Source organism: Nelumbo lutea, chromosome 1 (genome assembly GCF_056320005.1).
Source record: "Nelumbo lutea isolate HS-2025 chromosome 1, American lotus-T2T, whole genome shotgun sequence".
Classification (NCBI taxonomy): domain Eukaryota; kingdom Viridiplantae; phylum Streptophyta; class Magnoliopsida; order Proteales; family Nelumbonaceae; genus Nelumbo; species Nelumbo lutea.
In genome coordinates, this window is record NC_142684.1 from 94,937,881 (window position 1) to 94,955,987 (window position 18,107).

The window sequence follows — 18,107 nt, forward strand, 5'->3', positions numbered from 1 at the left end:
ATGTAGAGTGCAAAATCTTGTATATTTTGTACTATTTTATAAGTATTTACACTCTATATTTTGTATTTGTACTCCTTCCAAACTGAGTTCTAGCACCAAATTGCCTAGGTAAATAATAAGAAACTAATATTTTTTACACATTGACTGCGGTAGCTAGCTTGGATAAGTTCCAAACCATATAAAATCTATTAAAAAATAAAAATTCTCTTTAGACCACATAATATGCTACGGATTACATTCACAATTGGAAAAAATCAAATGCATATATATATATATAATTTTAGTCTCTATCTAACATTTCAAAAGGGTATTTTCTTGGTATTCTAAATAGAATTGAATCTGATGGTTTAGTGGGTTAAGCTAGGGGGATGTACATGGGCCCATTGCCTCACACAATGTATAAAGATTTGAAATTGCACCACTCAAATGGGGGATAGACATCAATCGCGACAACCAAAACTGAAAGATCATTGGCAAGACTGCCCTCTTTGACAAAGGTTGCTTACTAAGACAAATTACACGCAACAAAGCATATCTCATGAGACCCATTATTGATGACACCATTACTGTTTCCTCTTTTTAGAGAGACACCAAATCCCAAGTGACCATCTCATGAAATGCTTCAAGCTGAAAACATATGAAAAATTTTATTAATTACCTACACTCCTCTCTTACCAAACAACGTAGGTAAGTTGACTCATTTTTTTTTTAGGTAAATAACAACTATTATTTTAAGAAACTAAGGGTTCATTTGATTTGCAGTCAGAATTGGAATTAGAATGGGATTTGAAATCAAAAGAAATGAGATTTCATTTCTAAGGGAATGCCATTTCAACAGGAATGAGAATGAGATTCTGATTCTATTCAATCAAACAGTTGGAATCGAAATAGCCAGATCCCTATCCCTGCAAACCAAATGAGGCCTAAGTTTTTTTTAGACATTTATTGTTATAGCTAGCTTGGAGAAGTTCCTGACAATATAAACTATATTAGAAAAAATGCTCCTTAGAAAAATGTATTTTCAAAAATTGAAGCACCATCTATGATTTCTTCTAAGCAAAGGTCATTTTCTTGTCCTAAATAGGATTGTAACGGGTGGTTTAGTGGGTTAAGGGAAGGGGTCTAGATCTGATGAGCCCATTGCCCCACACAATGTATAAACTATAAAGATTTAAAATTGCACCACTCAATGGGAAAAATATCAATTGACAATCCAAACTAGAAGACATTGGCAACACTGCCACTCTTAGGCAGAGGTTGCTTACTAAGACAAACTATATACAACAAACGTATCTTGTGAAACCCATTATTGATGGGGTACCATTGCAACAATCATGACCACCACGTTTACTACGTATAAAGGAAGTAAGGATTCATCTTTCTCTTGCTGAATCCAGATTTTCTCCTCTTCACGGAACGCTCTTTGCACCAATCTTACACTACATCACAGTTGTGCATTGGAAAACATCTATATTATAATGTTATAATTCATGGGGAGATGTTGGCGTTACACAACTGCGATGTATTGTGAGATTGGTGTGAGGAGCATATCTCAACATCCAAGGCTCTAGGGATGAAATCATAATCCACAAGCACTATGTATGGCATATTATAAGGTGCCAGCTAGTTTGCTAGTAAAGTCTCTTGGTGGTAGTATTGGAGATTTGGGGTTGAGTCTAAGCCTCTACCAGGGTTGGGAATAATGTTCAGAATTTCTTGATACTATGCAAGGGATATATGATACTTTGAACCGAGTTGGAATCTCCTGCCAACAAAAACGTATTCCAACCGCTATCAATTTGATTTAGCAATTCAATGAGACTGGACCCTCTATAAAAATAGGACCTGCTCTTGTATGAGATGTGCGGTATTAGATCACGTTGATAGGTTGTTGTAATGTATTTTTTAACAGGTGATCCAAAATTATTTGAACCTTGTGGCCATCCACTTTTTATTTTTATTTTTTTAAATCATGGATAGGTATTAGGCCTGTCTTAAAATAGGTCAAAAACCCAAAACACATGTATCTATGTATTGATAGCCCACCGATAAAATACGTATAAGGGCCGATATATAATGAAATGGTATCTGCTGCACATCACACCATGTATTGGAAATAATCTGACATAAATGATATTCATATGAAACATCTTTCATATGAATAATAAGACATAAATATGGGAAATGTTTCCATACATAAATGTTTTCAGTACTCGGTGTGAGGTGCGCTTTGTGAGGGGCAGATCCGGAGTTCCGGACTCGAAATTTTGAACGTTGGTTGAGTAGGGTAACCCAATAAACCATATGATCGAGTCGATTTGAACCGAGCGGAGCTGAGCTGAGAGAAGCGCAGGGGTTTTTTCTTCAGTAACCGGCTAACCGGCTAAATCGGCGACTAGTGGCTGGCATTTGGCAAGTTAACCGGGCGCACGCCGACCCGCACGTCCCGTTATGGCCGCCCACTGACGTGGCGAGGGTCAGTCGAGAGCTAAAGCCAGATCGGTCGGTGAGGATTCTGTGCATCACGACAATCGGACGGTTCTGGTTCGAACAAAGGCTGTCAGCCAGGTCATCCTATCTTTTCTCGTGGTCGAAATGATTCCTCGACTTTAATTAATTTTGGTTTCATTTCATTTGCATTTCACTCCGATTTGGCCGGCCCAGTATATATCGTTCCTTTTGCCTCCTCGTTCACCATTTTCGGTGTTTTGCCGAGGAGGAATCAAGAAAGTGAGCGAGCAAGCTCCGTCCTTTCTGGTTTTTCTTTTCTTCCATCCTGAAAACCAAGGAAGAAGGCGTGTTTGCCCGATCTCCTCTACCTTCTTCCCTCTGTCATCTCTTCGATCAAAGGTAAGAAGAGACACTCATCTCATCACGATTCGATTGTTCTCTTTTGGACATTTTGCTACTGGTTTCGGATTCCGAGGTTTCGATTTGTTGAGGTGTTTGTGTGTTTTCTTCGTATGTTTTGTTGCAAATTTTCGCTTGGAGATTGTAATGGTTCATTTTGTAGTTTATCATCTTGTTGCATTAGGACAAAATAGCTTTCTTTTGGTGTCATTACTTAATCCTTGGACGAAAGTATGGTTTGATGGGGTTATGGGAGGTTTTTGGGGATGATTGAATGCCGGTCTGTGATTTTATCTCCTTTATTGCTTGGATCATGCGTTTGGAGCTGGGATGCATACACGTATCGCCGAAAATTTTCTCTAGATCTTTACGATCTTCAGGTTGTCTTCCCATTGTTCGCCTTTCGAATGTTTGGTCTCATTTTTTTCTCTGCCTGTGTAGTGAATCGCCACTTGTTATGCTTGGCCTTTAGGAGATCTTGATATTCAGGTTCTTTGGAAAAATGCTGATCTGATTGCCTTATTGTGTTAACTATTTTCGATTTGTGCATCTAGTTTGAGATCGTTGTTGAGATGTTAATCCGTCACTTATATGATTTCCGATCTGTCGATCTCATGCTTTTTTTACCTCTTTGGTGTTGGTTAATCCGTTTAGATCTACTGATCTAGTAGCTCTACTTTTTTATTTTTTAATATGCAGATAGGTTTTATCTGTCAATCTCGGAAACATGATTTTTGGATCTGTTTAGAGTTTGAAGACACAGTGTTACTTTTACTGGACCAAAGCAAATCATTTTTCTTCTTTCATAATTTGAAATTTGAAATCTGTTTGCTTACATCGAGAAGGCTAGTAATTAAAATATCAACAAAAAGCAAACGAAATGTTTGAGAGACGTCAATGGCAGAAATATTACATAAATAAACATAATATTAAGAAAATCAGTAAAATTTGAGACAGATGATCTTGCGACAGTGATCGGGACTGTGATAATTCTTTCTTGTTCTGTTCTGCGAACTTTATCACAGATCTATAGCAAATGGCGGATGCTGAGGATATTCAACCCCTCGTCTGTGACAATGGCACTGGAATGGTCAAGGTTAGCTAATCCTTGATAAGCTTGTACCTTCAACTAACTTGTTTTCTTGAATGCTTTGTAAATTTTAATTATGATGCACAAATTATATTTTCTATCCACAGGCTGGATTTGCTGGTGACGATGCTCCTAGGGCAGTCTTCCCCAGTATTGTCGGAAGACCTCGACACACTGGTGTTATGGTTGGGATGGGACAAAAGGATGCTTATGTAGGAGATGAAGCCCAGTCCAAGAGAGGTATCCTCACCTTGAAATACCCCATTGAGCATGGTATCGTCAGCAATTGGGATGACATGGAGAAGATTTGGCATCATACGTTCTACAATGAACTCCGTGTTGCCCCTGAAGAGCATCCTGTTCTTCTTACTGAGGCTCCCCTTAACCCTAAGGCCAACAGGGAGAAGATGACCCAGATTATGTTTGAAACATTCAATGTGCCTGCCATGTATGTTGCCATCCAGGCCGTTCTCTCTCTATACGCCAGTGGTAGAACAACCGGTTTGTACACTACACTACCCAAACTTCAAATTTGTTGTTTACAGGTCAACTGTTTCTTGATATGCTGAAATGGACCTTTGTTTTTCAAAAGGTATTGTGCTTGACTCTGGAGATGGTGTCAGCCACACTGTCCCAATCTATGAAGGGTATGCTCTCCCCCATGCCATCCTTCGGTTGGACCTTGCTGGTCGTGATCTCACCGATGCCCTGATGAAGATCCTTACTGAGAGAGGGTACTCATTCACCACCACTGCTGAACGGGAAATTGTCCGTGACATGAAGGAGAAGCTTGCCTATGTGGCTCTTGACTATGAGCAGGAGCTTGAGACTGCCAAGAGCAGTTCATCAGTTGAGAAGAGCTATGAGCTGCCTGATGGGCAAGTGATTACCATTGGTGCTGAGAGGTTCCGGTGCCCTGAGGTTCTATTCCAGCCATCCTTGATCGGAATGGAAGCTGCAGGAATCCATGAGACTACCTACAACTCCATCATGAAGTGTGATGTTGATATCAGGAAAGACCTGTATGGAAACATTGTGCTGAGTGGTGGTTCAACTATGTTCCCTGGTATTGCTGACCGTATGAGCAAGGAGATCACAGCTCTTGCTCCTAGCAGTATGAAAATCAAGGTGGTGGCACCACCTGAAAGAAAATACAGTGTATGGATTGGAGGGTCAATCCTTGCTTCTCTCAGCACCTTCCAGCAGGTGAGTTTTAAGTTGTTCCCGTGGGTAGTTTATTTGTGAATGGTTAGTTATGGCTCTGTTGTGTTGACTCTTTCTTATTTGTGTTGATGATACAGATGTGGATCTCTAAGGGAGAGTATGATGAATCTGGCCCCTCAATTGTTCATCGGAAATGCTTCTGAGTTCAGCAAGGTTGTTAGTGATGAGTCGTTTTATTTTATTCAGTTGGCTTTCTGTCATGTGTCATGTGTCATGTGAACTCAGTATGGTTGAGCAGCAAGATCTGAGAGTTTATGGTTATTTGAGGGAACAGAAGAGGGGTATGCTATAAATTTGCCGCTTCATGGTTTCTCGTAGTAGAACATTATGCATTCATTCTTAGTAGAGCGGGATTGAGGAGCCAAATCTCTATTTGCAATGGTTGGCTTTTTATGTGGAGTGCAGATGGTACTCTTGGTTCTCTTTTGCCTCTCCTTTTTTATCTCTAATTCAGCCATTCTAGTAGGAGGGAGAATTTGATGTTTTTAATTCCATTCTCTTTTTCTCTTTCGAGGGTAGAGTTTTTGGGGGCAGTTGTGTTAATATTTATTATATGAGAAATCTGATTTCAATGTCAGTTTGCAGTTATGGAACCATTTATTTCTTAATGATATGATATTATTATTATGGTGCAAGGTTCCCTATTTGTTGTGTTTCTATTGCATCTGTTGAAGCTTTCTTGGGAATGCATTGGAAACAAATAGTGCAAATGGTAACTTTGATTCAACTCAACCGCCATGGATGCTTGATTTGCTCGTCGTGCCGCTGGGCGGGCCTATTGCAGCTGTAAAGGTTTTGTTCGGGGTTTGTAAATGAACCAGAAAAGAAATAACGTGTCTTTTCTCAGGGTGCCCTAACGAGATGATTCAGAGAGTGGAAGGTACACCTAACCTTCATAAAGAATCAGCCGAACGTGTCGTTTCTGCTCTGTTTTTTGCTACGGTTCTCACTTTTTCCAAGCTGACATGCTGGTAAGGTGATCAGTGAACCGTGAGATAATGGAATCCAATGACTCAAACCACGAATAGGACGTCCTTTTGAGTTTTGAGTACGTTGCCAGTTTCTTGCGGTCCCCTACCTCACGTTACAACCACACAGACAGGCGATATATATATTGTTCTTTTCTTCACTGCCGTCTGCCGTTCGCTCAACCTCGACGCGATTGGCTTGGGTTGGCACCGGAGGAGACAGGATATGTTGTCCCAACTCCCAAACCCAAAGTGCCTTATTATTCTTGATTAAAATCACATTCACTTTCTTGCGGTTGCTCTGCCCAAAAATACCACACAAATCGAAGAGGGCAAAGGTAAATCAAGATGAGATCCACATCGAACCTTACCTGGGATTCGGATGGTGTGGACACTGCAACATCTTCAAATTAATTTGTATTAATGGCCTAGTCCGGACTCCGGACAATGCTTGGACGCACGCGTCATTTTTTAACAAATGGGTGGTGTTCATATACTTACCCGGATCCTGATTTGCATGGAACAAGCCAAGGAAGTCAAAACCATTAACGAGAGTTTCCCTGGTTGTCATCTCCAATACCAATAACAAGCTAACTCTCCTGTTCACTGGGAAACAGTGCTCCCAGGACCAACTTAGGTTTCCCTCTCTTTTTCCTACATGGGGAGTGGTTCTCAATACACGGCTGCAATGTGCTGTGAGATGGGTGTGAATACCATTCTGTGATGAGGAAATCTTGATTCATTTACGATTTACCCCAACCCAACCCAACAAAGAAAGAGAGTTGCGGTGACCGGTGGATCCCTGTTCATTTCATAAATATTTATACTGCGGTCTCCACCGGCAAGGAATTGTTCTTTTTTTCTTGGCCTTTGTTGATTCGGATAATGGGACAGAAAACTCCTGTCTATTACTCTATTTATATATTTTGGTTAGTTTTTGGACATGGGTAGAGTGCTATCTTCCCAAATCTCCGCACTATACACCTACCACTCATTCTTTGCGGTTAAGAAAGAAAACACCTCATGTCTCCTCAAATCAGCTGCTGATGGTTCATCAAATTCCTCCCATTCACATCACTTCTTAAATGCGTCGTCCCATCAGAGATTCTACTCTCTGCATATTTTATCTCATCCCCATCCATCTTGTGTGTGCACATACGCAGCACCAACAGAGAAAAAATATTCAAAAAGGAGAATAGCCAATTATCCCCATCCCTGTCTAATTGTCTACACATATATTCTATCCCAGTTTCTTCTTTATTCTATCTCATCCCTCCACACTAACTTTTGTTCTTAAAGAATTGAAAAATATGCTCACGACATTTTCATCATTGCCAGTGGGAACTTGGGCAACAGGACTAGAAAAGAATTCTGTAAATCCTCTTTTGTAGTGTTAAACGGGCACATGGGTGGTTTAATTAATAAACCGATGCTGAGTCTGACAACCAAAAACTGATAAATAGGATTAGTTTTAGGTACATGGCATTAAGCTCTTCCTCTTTTCTATTAACACAATAAGTAATATAATATAGGATTAAATTTCTCTCTGTAGTGATCATGAACATAAAGTGATGGATTCACGTGATAAAAATCCTTTTACAGAAATCGTTAGTGAAATATTAAAATTGACAGGGTGTCAGTTTAATGCCGCCCACATGGTCATGCATTGTTCAATAATTCTGGTGGATGCATGAGTAGAGCTTGAAATTCAATGGCCCAACTGGCTCGAACATTGACGGGATAGTGCTGATTGGTGCCCACTGCCCAGACCCACTTGGGATTGTTCCTGCTTCAATAATCGTCTGTTCTACGTTACGTTTCAGAGCTGATTCTTCATTCCAATCTCCGAAAGTTAATTTCAAGAATGGAGAATGCTATTGCTTAACGTTAAGGGCCTTTTGGGACAGTTGAAGCATTGATCCAGAGCTGCTTTGGAGAAGCCATTAAAAGTGACTTCAGCATAAGTTTTTTTTTTTTTTTTTTTTTTTGTGTGTGTGTGACTTTCAGCAGTCATTTTGGACTCTATGGGGTTTTCACTTTTCACCAGACATGGCTCATAGTCTGTTTGGGTGGGGCCCACCTTACAAATTTAGAAGGCATGGTGTGAAAGGCTGAAAGCCCTCCCAACCCACTGAGGATCCAGTTAAGGCTAGCCAGCTTAACTGAAGCACGCCGGATAAGTTATTCAAAGAGGCTGAAGTGGTTAGACCCATGGTTTTCAAAACCGACCTGGAGACCGAACCCGTAAGGGGTCTGGTTATCGGTCTGACAGAAAAAATAAAAAATAAAAAAACGATAAAAACTGTTTGAATGGTTCGAATGTTCAACCACCCGGTTCAGTGGTTTGTTGATCAAAATCAACGGTTTTTTGAGAAAATTCGATTTTAGGAGGAAACGGACCGGTTCTCGATTTTTCCAGTCCGATCATCTAGTTTGGTCCAATTTTGAAAACCATGGTTAGACCATCACATGATTAACTGGCTGCCAATTTGGGTTATCCTGACTTTTCATCAAACATTAACCGTAGACTGTCCATGAAGGACCCACCTTTGAAAGCAGAAGCCACTGAGACCACGCATATCCCAACCATGCATTGAGAACATCTCTTTGTACTTATAAGTCATTTTTCACAGGAGATGTTTCCAATGCACGGTAGATGTGTATGTGAGGTGCCCAAGTGTGAGAGCATATCCCGTTCTGAAGCCGCTGCACTTCTGCCCTTGCAAATAAGCTGCCCACAAAGTACCACAGCCATGTATTGAGAACATGGTTTTTAAAACCGACCCGAAGATTCAACCAGTTAGGGGTCCAGTTATTGGGTCAAATAGTCTGATCGTTTGAACCGAACGGTCGGCCCATTCTGACAAAAATTTAAAAATAATTAAAAAAGGTCAAAACCGTTCACTTGATTCGAATAATTAACCACCTGGGTCAGCGATTGCTTACCAAAATCAATGGTTTTGGGCAAATTTCTTGTTTTGGGGAAAACTGAAACCGGTCACCTCACCAGTTCCCGGTTTTTCCAATCTGGCCTGGTTTTGAAAACCATGATTGAGAACATCCCCACTAATGACATGGGAAATATTTGCAGAGATCAGATCTGCTCCTCACACATGGCACCTCACATTGACCTCACAACCACATCCCACTGTGCATTGAAAACATCTCCTATACTTGTATGTTATTATTTACGGGTGGTGTTACTAAATCCTAATGCATGCAGAAATGTGCCTGTAAAATCGATGTGAAGAGCCCTGTGTGAGGAATAGATCCCACCTCATATTTGCATTGCACAACTCTAATGTTGTGTAGGCAGGGATGTGGGAACAACTGGTGGATGGCAGATTCGAGCCCATCAGCTGCGAGTGTGAATATAAATGTGCGAACTTACATGACTGAGTGGCCAAAGTGAACACTTCTGTAATGGGTTCTATGTGTACACTAACACTGGCATGTTCGCTGGTGATTGATAATTCAACTAGGTCTACAGACTTATATTCGCATCACATCTGGATTCGTAAGAGCGGGGCTAGGAAGTGGCCCAGCTTTTCCAAGAGTGACTCAACTACTCAAGTTGAGTAGAGATTGGGCTCAAGTTGAAGCTTGGTTCCACTTCTATTCAGAAACAAACATAGACTGTAGATTCGTTGCCATTAAAATAACACGAGCATTATATTATAAGATTTATATATATTATATATGGTGTGTTTTGTATACTAATTTATATTTATATCTATCTATAGCAGTATTAAAAGTATGAAGGAGAGTGTGAAACTTTTGTTTGACTAAAATATCCTACTTTTTTTATTTTGGTTGCTCTCTAATTGGTAAGGACAAAAAAGTAATTTGAACACCCACTTTCCCTAATTTAGTTCTCTATCATTAAATCTTGTATTTGTGATATTAATTCTCATTCTTTCATTGAATCTTATATTAATTAATCATATTTAAGGAAATAAGTGTGATAAAGCATAATTGTTTTTATTGATGATAGAAATAAACTACAAATTTAAAACCAACACAAAGAATGGGATTGTTTTCTTGTTTTGTGGTGAATCAACAATTCAACCCTTTTGGGTCAAATGTGTAAACACTTAATGTAATAATAATAATAATAATAATAATAATAATAATAATAATAATAATATGAAAATACATAAAAGTATACAAAATGTCAAAAAAATTGAAGAAAACATTTGGACACATCTCTAATACTATATATTCATCATATTAAACAAAATTAAGTGTGTCAAATAAGAATAATTTTTGTAAACATAAAAATATAAAAAATTATATAAAATTTTGGAAACATATTATTTACTATCATCATCATAAAAAATTGTCACATGCACACTTGCTAGTATCTAAAGAATCTATAAATGTCAAAATGGATAAAATTATAATACCAAGCCAACCCAAGCATGTTTTTTAAAACCAAATCGGTGACTGAATAGGTCAGGGGTCCGGTTAACGAGTCAAACGGTCCGACCATTCGAACCGAACGCTCGACCTGTTCTGACAAAAAATAAAAAAATAAAAAAACTCAAAAAAAAAAATGGTCAAAACCGTTTGAACGGTTCGAATGATTAATTGCATGGTTTCTGGTTTTTTCGATTTGACCATCTGGTCCAATCCGATTTTGAAAACCATGAACCCAAGATTCAAGAATCTTTTTTTTTTCATTAAGAAAAAGGTAAGGTATTGCATTAAATTTCTGAAATTTGTCAATATACGTATATGCCCAAAGTAGGCTCAATATGCACCATGCCCCAAGAATGAAACTTGATTAGGTAAATGAGCTTAGATGGGAGCTCGGGGTTGGTTAGGAAGCTTGAAAAGTTGAGCCCATACCAAGGTTCAAAGTATCAACATGTATCAGCCCGTATTGGTCGATATGTATCACTCCGGGACCCCTCTGATACACCCCTATATAGGTTTATTGGGCGTCTAACCAGTTCAGGGGATGGAGGAGACCTAAACCGCCCCCCTGAGCTGGTTGCAAAAAAAAATATATAATATGCAGTATCGATTTGCCCAATACAACCTTATCGACGTATCGAGCTTATCGATATTTTGAACCTTGCGGCTTGACCCATATTCAACTCAAGTAAACAGAGCTTGCCAACTAGCCATTCTAGTTATCTTATTTGGTGTTTTCAACCCATTGTTTCATTTGGATAGTTGAATTCACTACAAGATAAAAGGCCTAAGGCGGGGGTTTGTAGCCGACGGTCTTTGTGACCGCCGCTATAGGGCTATAGGGACGCGGTGATTATTAATTTACGTTCGATGGATTTTTATTGTGAACCGGAATTGAACCAGTCTACCTTACAACGGACTGGACTGACAACCCACGTGAATTCTTCTTTCTATTCGACAAGACACAATGTTATCTAGTTTCCAATAGAGAACCTTGGAGATAAATATTGAGGAAGGCAAGTTATTATTCACGAGGAAGAAAAATTTTGAGGAAGACAAGGTATTCTTCACGAGCAAAAGAAATTTTGAAGAAGACAAGTTGGGAAGAAAATCTAGGTTTGTGCGATTTTCTGGGTGATTTAGAACTAGGGTTGTGTAATTTTCTGGATGATTTAGAGCTAGGGTTGTGCGATTTCTGGGTGTTCATTTGAGCAAGACAAGAGAAGAGAAGGTAACGTTTTGGGCGACCTCTGTTCATTCGAGCAAACCATAAATTTCCCTAAAAAAACTAAGTTGTTTCTGTAAGCTGGTAGGTGTAATATTTGCATTTGTTATCCTTGTCTTTAAGCCTAATAATTTTTGAGCCATGGGGTTCAGATTTTCTTGGTGTTTCTTTTTAAATTTAATTAGTTATCGCACATGATATTTTTTTCTTTAGGAATTAGAACAAGGAGCTTCGCCTCGTATGGAGATCAATATGTGCATTTCGTTGTCAGCATTCCATAAGCTGTCATTCTTGTTGATCTTAAGAGTTTCTTGCTCGGTATTTGGGATGCTTTTTTTTTCTCAAGTTTGAGAAAGGAATTTCTAAGGCACAAACACTATGAAGGAATTTGACTGAGAGAGCATATGCTGATTGAAGAGTTTGCCAGGGAGGAGGGAGAATATGATAAAGATGTTGCTGCTGTTGGAGCATCTGGCTGAGTAGAATGACCGATGCCCAGAAGAATATGATAAAGATCCTACTGTTGCTGTTGCATTTATATTGGTTTTTCTACTTTGTTATGTTAATTGGATATTGTATTTAAGCAATTTGTTTTGAATATTATAACAATTAATAATTTAATTAAAAGTTTTTTATTTAAATTGATTTTTTTGCATTATCTAATATGAGATTTGTATTAAACATGTGCTAAAAAAATGTTGAAATCAAATTGATATAAATAATAAATAATAAAAAATAAAAAATAAAAAATAAAAATCAAAGCCAGCGGTCATACAGCCGTCGCCTTAAGACATAAAAGAGCTCTAAAACGGCGGTACTGACCGCCACCTAAAACGGAAGCAATATATGATGGACCTAATGTGGTGGCCCAAAGAGCTCTAAGACAGCGGTACTGACCGCCACCTAAAACAAAAGCAATATATCGATGGACCTAATGTGGTGGTCCAAAGAGCTCTAAGACAGCGGTACTAACCGCCACTTAAAACGGAAGCAATATATCGACGGACCCAAGGTGACGGTCCAAAGAGCTCTAAGACAGCGGTCCTGACTGCCACCTTTAGGGTAAAATACAAAAACCTCCCCTGAGTTTTCTGACAATCTTATAAATCTCCCCCGTGTTTTGATATGAACAAAATCCTCCCTTGTGGTTTTGGAAAATGGTGCATATACCTCCCTCTTATTAGTTTTTCTGGCCAAAACCCCTAATGTAATACATTAATTTTCTTAAAATACCACATTTACCCTTAAAGTGGTAACCGAAGCAAACTAATCTCCTACCCCTGTTTTTTTCCACTTTTTTGTCTTAATTGAGCTAACCAATTGTCACTCATTTTTTTTATCATTTTGCTCTATTTTATTTATTTTTCACATTTTCTTAATTTTCCGTCTGTTTTATTCTTCTTCTCTCTCTTTCTTCTTCATTCTATTTCTTTCCTATTTTTTTCTTTTCATTTTCTGGTTTTTTTTTTTCAGGTGATAGGCAAATAGGAACCACAGTCTAGAGACTTTGCGGAGATGCCTGTTAAATGGTTCTAAGCAATTCCTTTTAACAATCATTTTTCAGAACTATTTAACCTACCCAAAAGGCTTCAACCGTACTGAACTCATCTTTATAATGTGTTCATATGATGTGCGTGACAATACTCCAAGTGTTCAAAGAAATTCCTAACACAATCTCAAATCATAAAACAGAAAAAAAAAATTCAAAGTTCTATTAAGTATTAAGCGCCAACCTATTTATCTCAATCTTATTTGGATTGTTTTATTAAATTTAACATGAACAAAGTCAAAGACATTGCCTTCCACAACTAGAGAAATCAAACATGGAATCTAAATTAAGATTATCAACTGCCTGTTGAAATCTTGCTGAAACCTACGGGAATGTTGCTAGTGAATTTGTGGAGATGCTTTTGTTTCAAAGATAAGCTTGCTCTGTTCTTGTTGAACTTGATGTAGAAGTATACATCTCATAAAGATGAGGATGATACTTGGTAGTATTTAAGGGTATTTTAGTATATTTTTCTTCTAAGTTAACGGAACTTTAATGGAAGGGGATATTTATAGCTTTTTTCAAAACTATAGGGGGGGATTTTGTTAAAATCAAAACATAGGGGAGGTTTACAAGACTGTCAAAAAATTTAGGGGAAGTTTTTATATTTTATCCCACCTTTATTAACTCTGAGCTGGCGGTCTTGACATACCGACGACTTAGGGATGATTGAACCATGCCAGACCGGTCCTTGAAGACAACAGTTTTTTTTGTCTAAACCAGCAGTCTTGACCCAAGGAGGCAGAGGTTTAGGGGGCGGACTAAAGACCACCGCCCTAGACCAAGCTGGCGGTCTTCAAGCTTGACCAATTTTCCTATAGTGATTGTTGGAAGTTAGAACCAATTTTTGGGTTTGATTTTTTAAAATTTGGGATTTGACAAAAAAACCTATTGACTAGGTAAAATCTATTTGACCCTAGTGGTCATAACATTGCGTTCAGTTGTTTGATCAGCGTGATCTTTATATCAAAATTGGGTAACTTTTCATTATTTACACATTCTATGAAGCCAAAGGCGCCTTTCTTCACTATTTTTTTGCAAAAAAGAAAAACCATTTTCTGCATCAAATGGCAATTTTTAGCATTCTTTATAAACAAAAAAATTAAAAAATATTTTTGGATAGACTTTTACTTTAATACTTTTAAAAGTGCCTAAGTACAAAGTATATATAATAATTTTACTTTACTATTTTTACTTTGAAATCTATTTGGATAAATTGTAAAGTGTGTTTTTCATAATAAAACACTACTTATCGTTTGGCAAAAACATGATAGTAAATACATGTAAATGATCACATGAGATTGCCACATATTAGTGACGCATGCCAATTTGTGTAGTTATGTGGCATGTGGCAATCAAAATAAGTGACAACAGTCACACGCATACATCTAATAATGGCACATGGTAGTTACATGGTGACACATGTCAACTTGTATCATTATGTGACATCTGGCAAACATAAAACAATGACACGTAATAATGACTTATAGTAGCGATAATGTCAACTTGTGACATGTGTTAATAAAAAAACAAGGGCATGTGTTATGACATGTCTACATGTTAAATTGTATATGCCCTCAGCTCCATTTAGATTATGTATTTTGACTTTTGTTATTCAATAAAATCATATCACTATTATTATTTTTTTTGTGTCTGACATATTTTTATGTATTACCATTAAATCGAGCATTTATGAAATTTATATTATTTTAGAATGTTTTCAACCATTGAATAAATTTGAGGAATTTATCCTAACAAAGCCAACACTTAATTATTGTTAAATTGGTGGACCAATTTGTTTTAACTGCTAAGTTTGGACCCTAGGTATAATTACTATGCATTTATTAGAAACATTGAACAATGACCAAATTTTAGTTGTACCTTAAACATTGAATGGGCAAGATTAAAAAGTTGCACTTAACTCCAAACTTGATAATGGTATTGTTTTTTATGTACGAACTAGTGGGATCCTCTAAGGGTCAAATACGTTGGTATGTTAGTGCAATTTGGAATATCACTTGGATGGGTGATCATTGTGATATGATCAGCGACTTTGCTAGACAAAGAGAATACCCTAGTTTAGTGGAAACCTAAAATTGTCAGTGGCTGGATTTCAATATATTTTGAAATTAATTTGCAAAACGTATTTTTATTTATAAATAAATATTTGATGAAGAATGTTTGCAAAATCTTTTATCCCTAAATCCATTTAAGTAGAGGGTGTGACACCACATTTAATAATTAGAGAAGGAATCTTTCCCAATGAGCAGTGTATATATATTTTGGGTTGAGAGGGTTAAGAGCAAAAGGCCGTTTGGATTGTAACTTAATGGGCATATTTCTTAAGTTAATTCATTGTCTTTTGAGCTTCACAGCGTGGTTGAAACCAAAGACCACTTGTACTTAAGTGTTGGGCCCATACTAAACCCAATTCCATTGGTTTAGTGAACTCATCTCATGTGCTTTACTGCATGGGCCGAACCCATATGGATTGCCATGAAAGCTCAGTGGGTCCTATGCCATATAATGTTCATGTCCAATAGACTTGCAACTAATGTGAATAAAAACCACTTAAGTTCACTTTGTGAATTTGACCCATGTGCTTCATTGCATTGGTTGAACCCATAAGGATTGACATTAGAGCTTAGTGGGTCCCATATCATACAATATTCAGGTCTACTGAACTTGCAACTAATGTAAATAAGAACCACTTGAGTTATGGGCGTAGTCAATTCTAAAAGCTAAAGCTAGTAAGACTAGTCACATGATTAGTTTAAGTTGTCAAGTGTTAGGATGGGTTATTTAGGTCAAATTGCTTATGGGTTTGGGTTTAAGTCTTTTTATTAATAATGTAATTAGGAGTTTTACCAAATTAGAGAACTTCTAATTAGGTTAGAACTCAAAATTGGAAACTCTTAATGACATTAGAAGTTGCCAATTCTATAAAAGAGAGTGAGAGAGATTCTCTTGCATTGTCATTACATCTAAACCCTGATTTCACCATGCCATTGTAGGAGACATTTCTCTCTTATTTTCTCTACGTTTTTCTAGCAAAAGCCCAAAAAATCTTAAGTGATTATCAAAGTGCACATAAAATTACAAAGTTAGTTTGCAAACCAAATCAAAAAAGTTGTAGTAGAATTAAGCTCTCTATTGTTGTTGCACCATTTTCAACTTGGAGCTTGATTTAAGCTTGGATTTTGGATGTGAACAACTATTGTGGAAGCTGGGTTTTGTGGATTCCATATTAGATATGGACGCTTTTAGTTTTGGAAATCAAATTGAATCATGTAAGGTTAGATTGATCTGAGGAAAAATTTGTTTATCCAAATAGAATTTTGATTGTCCTATTCATGGATTGTTAAAATGATTTTTTTTTTTTTTTTTACCATAGAAACTCTAGCAATATTCAACCTTTTTGAGTAATTTACAGTCCTTCCAACAATATAATAATGACATGCGGAAGTTACATAATAGTGCTTGTTTAGCCATGCCGTCTGGAAATTACATGTATAATTAGTAACATGTGGCAATTACTAATAGTGACACATGTATAATGCCTTTCCCGTAATAATCGCATAAATAGCACTTATATGGCATGAAACACACATAGATGCCACATGACAATGGCATGTATAATAGTAACACATGGTAGTCGCATAACAATCACATGTGATATTGTTTCACACAAGACTAAGAGTACATTTAGACCAAAAGCAGGGAGTATCAAAAGTCTACTTTGAAATTTTGGTGTTTTTTGTATTTTATAAAAGTAAAAAAACACTTGAAACAAATATAAACTTGTGCATTTTGTATTTCTATACTTTAAAAGCCTATCCAAACAATACCTAAAATATACTAATGTGTCACAGTGTAACTTGGACTGTTGAATGACAGAGACTCAAAAATGGTTTAACCTTTGAGTCAGTTTTTAAAATATTTATCTTATTATAATCCTATCTAATAGTTGGGAACAAAATTATTTTTAAGGGTCATTTATTAGAATATCCCCTATTGTTTCACGGACTTACTATAGTTTTCATTTTATTAAAGCACCTCTATAGTTTATAAACTATTTACTTAATTAATTGACATTTTCACTTAAGAATTTTTTGTTTTGCCATTTGAAAACAGTAACATGATCATCTAAATTGAGTGGGAAAGGTTCAATGGCATGGGTCCAAGATGGTTTATGCCAAAAGTAACCCTAACACTTCTTTGTACACAAAACGAAATTGACTAAATAGAGTCAAATAGAGTGGTTGCTCATGTTTTACTAGGGGCAAAAAATGATATTTTCATTTTTATTTTCTTTTGATTAAATTTATTCAGTCTTTTATATCAAAAAATTTATACAAATAAAATATTAATAATAAAATAATTATTCTAATACTTAAAATTTATAAATTTACACATGATATGCATCTAAAAATTTGTATATATTTTTACAAATTATTAACTAATATTTTGATTTACATTAATAAGTAATAGCGACATATTTAACATTTGCAAGAAACAAAAATTTCGTTTATAAAATATTGAATAATATAATATTAATTATTAAATCTATCAAATCCACTAATCTACAGTTATTTCAAGAAAATGATTTTTTATCTCACGAAATATATAAAATATTAATAATAAAAAAGTTATGAATTTGTATATGATATCTATCTTAGAAATTTTAACAAATTTGATATGCTTTAAGTTAAGATAGTATATTTACAGCATAAATAAAGTAAAACTAAAGCAAAATGAAATCAAAATTTTTACACTAATGTA

The 18,107-nt window shown here is 36.6% G+C and overlaps 1 protein-coding gene across 1 annotated transcript; it reads left to right on the forward strand.

Moving 5' to 3' along the window:
* The first annotated feature begins 2,102 nt into the window (after positions 1 to 2,102).
* LOC148876238 (actin-101) lies at positions 2,103 to 5,799 on the forward strand. Its single transcript, XM_088966392.1, has 5 exons — positions 2,103 to 2,850; positions 3,876 to 3,946; positions 4,048 to 4,441; positions 4,533 to 5,146; positions 5,242 to 5,799. Exons 2-5 carry the CDS (start codon positions 3,887 to 3,889, stop codon positions 5,305 to 5,307), a joined length of 1,134 nt encoding a protein of 377 aa, XP_088822518.1. The 5' UTR covers positions 2,103 to 2,850; positions 3,876 to 3,886; the 3' UTR covers positions 5,308 to 5,799.
* The last annotated feature ends 12,308 nt before the right edge of the window (positions 5,800 to 18,107 follow it).

What these genes read in the sequence shown, in the direction of transcription:
- LOC148876238 (XM_088966392.1), top strand. Translation starts at nt 3,887, where the DNA reads ATGGCGGATGCTGAGGATATTCAACCCCTCGTCTGTGACAATGGCACT. An exon ending in ATGGCACTGGAATGGTCAAG is followed by an intron (nt 3,947 to 4,047) that starts GTTAGCTAATCC and finishes TTCTATCCACAG; the next exon opens with GCTGGATTTGCTGGTGACGA. An exon ending in CGCCAGTGGTAGAACAACCG is followed by an intron (nt 4,442 to 4,532) that starts GTTTGTACACTA and finishes GTTTTTCAAAAG; the next exon opens with GTATTGTGCTTGACTCTGGA.